The sequence below is a fragment of the Perna viridis genome, chromosome 13 (genome assembly GCF_037379345.1).
Source record: "Perna viridis isolate PV_CMFRI_1.1 ecotype Kerala chromosome 13, ASM3737934v1, whole genome shotgun sequence".
Taxonomy (NCBI): Eukaryota; Metazoa; Mollusca; class Bivalvia; order Mytilida; family Mytilidae; genus Perna; species Perna viridis.
Genome location: NC_142457.1, coordinates 19,724,539 through 19,729,864, shown reverse-complemented (window position 1 = coordinate 19,729,864; position 5,326 = coordinate 19,724,539). Strand labels below are relative to the sequence as shown.

At 33.8% G+C, this 5,326-nt stretch overlaps 1 protein-coding gene across 3 annotated transcripts; it reads right to left on the bottom strand.

The window, feature by feature from the left end:
* LOC148599859 (uncharacterized) lies at positions 1 to 4,873 on the bottom strand. Of its 3 annotated transcripts, none has more exons than XM_088557986.1 (2): positions 4,724 to 4,873; positions 1 to 3,569 (listed from the first exon to the last, which is right to left on the bottom strand). In XM_088557986.1, exon 2 carries the CDS (start codon positions 3,521 to 3,523, stop codon positions 1,481 to 1,483), a length of 2,043 nt encoding a protein of 680 aa, XP_088414112.1. In that variant the 5' UTR covers positions 3,524 to 3,569; positions 4,724 to 4,873; the 3' UTR covers positions 1 to 1,480. The 3 variants fall into 3 exon arrangements, with proteins under 3 accessions (XP_088414112.1, XP_088414113.1, XP_088414114.1); XM_088557987.1 differs by having other exon boundaries at positions 4,653 to 4,780; XM_088557988.1 differs by lacking the exon at positions 4,724 to 4,873 and adding an exon at positions 3,886 to 3,905.
* Between the last annotated feature and the right edge of the window lie 453 nt (positions 4,874 to 5,326).

Sequence of the window (5,326 nt, the reverse complement as noted above, 5' to 3'; positions counted from 1 at the left end):
TACTTGTGCCATGGGCATGTATTTAGGCAGCTGAATACATAGTCTAACGCTGTATGGAAATAATGGACATCTGTATATTTCAGTCTTGCAGAAATGTACGATTAATTGGATAGTGTTCCCTCTAGTGTTCAGGCTTGCTGGGTAAAATTTATTGTGCTGCAGGGATGTCCACCAAGATGTACACTATGCAGTACATAAGCACGAATTTGGTGTTGGTTCTTCGTTGCTGCAGAGTTTGCCATTCAATGTCTTCAATCATTTTGGTGGCACTATTAGTTGTTCTGTAGTCTCCATTGGATTTGACTTGATTATGAATCTGATTAGTGTTCGGTAATTTGTTGGCATCCTTATTGAAGACCCTCGCTTTGCTCCTTTGCACTTATTCTTTTCCCTGGATTACATTCATTTAATTACCGCTATAGCCTTGGTTCCCTTGATTACTCTTCCAGGTGGTTGGTACAAATCCCATACTGGGTTGGCATGTTCAAAGAGTAATCAAGGAACCAAGGTTATAGCGGTAATCAAAGAGTAATCAAGGGAACCAAAGTTATAGCGGTAATTAAAAGAATGTAATCTAGGGACAAAGACTATACATGGAAAACAGACATACACAACAAAGAACATAAAGGAACTAAAATCATACATACAAAAATAACAAAAGCAAGTGAGCAACTCGGATTCTATTAAAAACTGGGAGCATGGACCAGGTGCACTGGTAGGGTAAGCGTCCTCTGCTGTTCTAGAAACACCCGCCGAGTTGCTCATAAAAAGTCAATGTCCGGGGTAGACAAACGAGGAACGGAAAACTATGACTCGTTGAATAAATCAGTTTTCATGGAGGAGATGGATACACCATAACGATCCACGAGTTCATGATGACGACCATAAAACTTCTGTAGTGATGACTTCAATCTTGTAGCAACATAACCCTGTTCCAGAACCCTAATTGTTAGAGTTCTAGCGCGATGCAAAAAGTCTGCGTAGTTTCGGCAAGCTCTGGCATAACGTATGAGTTGTGATATGAACACTCCATATGCAGGCGCTGAAGGGATGTTGCCACAGATGAAAGGAAAGTTGACAATTCTGAATGAAAAGTCATCACGTTTGGTCAATAGTTTTCCTTTACCATCGATTTCTAAGTGTAGGTCAAGATACGAGGCTGACTTCACACTGTCTGTAGTATCCTTTATCTGAAGTTCTTTGGGATAGATGCGATGTATCAAATACCCGAAATTAGGATTGCTGACAGACAATACTTGAAAGAAAAAAATCGAACTTAACATATTCTGAAACACGTTCTTGTATGCATTACTACAAGGATGATCGTTCACGTTTCTTTATTTTGCAACGATATCTATTGTCATATGATATAAAATATTATGGTACTGTATACACTTTGGTTAAATGTTTGCCAGACTTTTTCGATGATTTATCAGTAAATTAACATTTTTTTACATTTCTTTTTATTTTATCCATATTTCTATTTTGAAACAAAATTGAAGGTTTTGTCCCATGCTCTTATAAACTCTAAATCATCTTCATCTATATAGAGTCTTTGGTACAAATCATCGTACAGACTCACTATATCGTTATAATCATTGGATGATAACAACTCTACCAGTTTACCACTCTGTTCGTAGAGAGGAGTTTCTGCATGAAAATCCCCCATGATGTTATGAACAGTTCTATTGTGAAATACGTAGGGAGGGGAAAAAGCAACTTTCAGTTCAATTTTATTGAAAAAGTATTCGGCAATATAGCTTCTCCATATATCAGTTACTCTTCCAGTGACACTTATTGGCAAAGCCATGTATTTAAAAGCTTTAGGAAACCATAATGTAGCTTGAGCATTGAAAGGAGCATACGTGTTTTGAGGAAGTACAAAAATTTTGTCAATATCAGGCTTAGCAGTAAAGTTAAATGGGTTAAATGTCAAACGATAAATTGCGTCAACATCTGCCTCACCGTTAGCTAGTGATTGAATTATCGCTAGGTTTGGCTTAGCAATTTGCACACATGCCTTAGGAAGGATATTGGGATTTTTCAGTAAATCTAAAGGAAATCCTCTTGGCCAAACACGGGTTTTTGTTACACTGAAATAGGGATATGGGTTTATCGGTACAGATGTACGTTTATCCTCACACGCGCTAAAATAATCTTTTATCCTTTGATATCCTTGTTTGCTTATAATGCCGAAATTATCATCATCAAAATCCCATATCAATTTCGCCTTGTTATGTATTGCAAACATATAACCGATATTTTTTCGTGCAAATGAGCTAAAAGGAATAGATTCCGCTAACATAGGATACAAATGCAACTGTTCATCAACCGAAAGATACTTAGTATTAAGTTTTTTTTCTGATCCTAAATTTGAAAAAAAATGTTTTTCTGAAGGTGTTTTGATATCAGCCACAATAACAAGACACCAATCTTCCAAACTTGAGACATATTTGATCGCTTCTGATGGGTTGAATATTGTTGTTACGACAGCCCAGTATGAACATCTGTGTAATGTATCGATTTGACGGGCTAATGTATTATTAACAAAGTCTGTGTAAACGGAAGAAACTCTCACTTTTTCTCCAGAAAAAACCTTTCCAGACACAGATACATCTCTTAACCTGTTTTCTTTTAATATTTCGTTGTTTTTGTGCATGGTCTTCATGAATGTGGTGATTTTAACCTTGTGAAATACTATATGATCTTTGCAATAATTAGGGGTAGCATATTTCATCCAATCTTTACTATCGGGTGGAATATTAATATGGTTAATTTTGACATTCTCTGTTTTCAAATCAATATCTTTAAATCTTTTTAACCAGTTTTGGAGTGAGGTTGATCCTAAATCTGTGCCCTTTAATGTTTTGCGATTGCATTTTGAAGACCGACATAAAGCCTGCTGAGCTATCCATTTGATAACATTTTTCCCAAGCACAACAAACATTTCGTCTATTGGTCCAGTTTTGTGCCATTTCCATCCGTAATACAAATTTTCAGACATCACTTTTTTCAACCTTTCAAAAACTTGAGGTACGCAAAGAAATACATCATCATCTATTCGTATTCCAAGTTCAGCTTCAGGATAGGTTTCATATATGTATTTCAATATGATGTACACTTTTTTACCATACTTGTTACGAGTTCCATGCTCTGGTACATTTAAATACAACATATCTTTATGAAATCGGTTCTCTTCTTCACTTTCGGTCGTGTTTGTATCTAGAAAAAAGTTATACACGATGCGGAACGGCAAACTCTTTCCCATTTTTTGCATCGTTTTTATCCATGTTTTTCTTTGAGAATCCCTCCTTTCACGAAATTCACCACTGCTTAATATTCCCATCACCACTAATGGACGTTTGTCCCATTTCGTGTCTAAACTGTGATCTTCCAGACATCTCAAGCTAACTGCATTTCTAGAACAATTAATTTGGCATTGATATACCCAGTATAAACATAGAACTGAAAAGAGTACCGGGAGATAAATTATTGGTGTTGAATATAGATTTTTAAGAACCATATCTACATCAATAAATCGAATTAATACACTGGACTCTGTCTTCTTTCTAAAAAATGCAATGAAAAATTATTTCCATGGCTTTTATGCAATAACTAACACAGTGGCAAGATGGTACAATTTATTTTTTTAAACAAATGAACTACTGCGTTACTATTTCTATAATGACTTATCGTAAAAATGACAGAGGTAAGCATGGATGTACTGAATGGTAAAAACAAGTTGTGTATTAAATGGCTTCTCTTGATACAGGTATTGTTTAAAAGACACACTTTATTGAATTGGCACACTAAGAAAGCAATTTAAAGTTTAGGTAAAGAAATAAAGTCGAAAAAAATATTGTACAGATTTGGAGTTCATCATACCTGTAGCTGCGTTTGATGTGTATATCAACTCGTTTTGATAATCCTTTAAAAGTATATAATACAAAAACAAGTAAAATTAACCATGATGATATCCTTGAAACAAACATGCGATCATACGGATATAAGTTATATATTTAAAGTGCTTATTTCAAGATTAGAATGATTGTTGGCACAATATTTATAATGTTTTGATACAGATTTACAGTGACTATTGTTTTCTTTACAATTTACTCATTCACAGAAATTTAGCATTAGGACAACCATTCGTCACTTTATAACAAAAAACTTACACTTACAATCTATGCAGGTATAGACGTAATACTTGTCATACTTTAAAACAAAAGATGTAGTGAGTTAACTTGTTAATCTTTTGTGTTTGTAAGCCCTTGCACGTACATTTTGATAGTATTTTTCGTATACAGTATAATATTTATGAATTTTGTTTTGTTTTCTTTTATATTTTGCTTTGTAACAAAACAAAAAAAAAACAAAACAAAACAGGAATAAATGAATAAATTGACTCATGAATGTAAGGCAAAAAGCAGGGTTAACAAACAAGTGTATGCATAGAACCAGAATTAAACATATATATTACAAAATCATCACACATTGCTTTGACAAAATAATTGCCTTGAAGGAAAAAGGAATAATCAAGGGAACCAAGGTTATAACGGTGATCAAAAAAAAATGTAATCCAGGGCCAAAGACCAGACATAGGAAACAGACATACACAACAAAGAACATAAAGTAACTAAAATCAAACATACATTTCACATAGTAGCAAAAACTTGAATGAGGAACTTCAAAGAGGGATTTGAAGGAAAGACATACAACCTACCCTGTCAGAGCTACTTTTTACAAGTTTATGCTATTCTAAACATTATTAAAAAAAACTGTTGTTGAATTACAAAATAAAACAAAAATCCAAAAATCGGCGATCCACAAAATTTTGAAAAATAAGTATAATGATACTTGCTTTCGCATATGCTTGAAACAAAATGAGGCAGATCGTACTAAGGTCAATACAAGTGTTTATCATTTTTCAAGTTACATTTGATAAAATTAAATATGGAACTATTTCTGCAGCATCAACTATACTTGCGTTCAAAAATGCATTCATGATTGCATTGCCTCATCCCCCATTACCCCATACCCAATTCCCCATTTATTTCGGTAATTTTCTCAAAAATGACATCTTTCTGCAATTTGTGTGAGTGTGAACAGTTTTGATTTCAATAATGGTAAATTATTATTGTTTAAAATGTATATTAAAAGGCAATATTAGTAAACTGGTTAGGGGTGGCGACACTCATTTTTCAATTCAAACTTTTCAAAATGAAAGTTTTGCAAAGTCTATGTATGCAATCTATTTGTATATACCTAACAGTCTAAACCTATTGTATGGAATGTTAAAATTGTCAATATAAGTATAATGTTGATG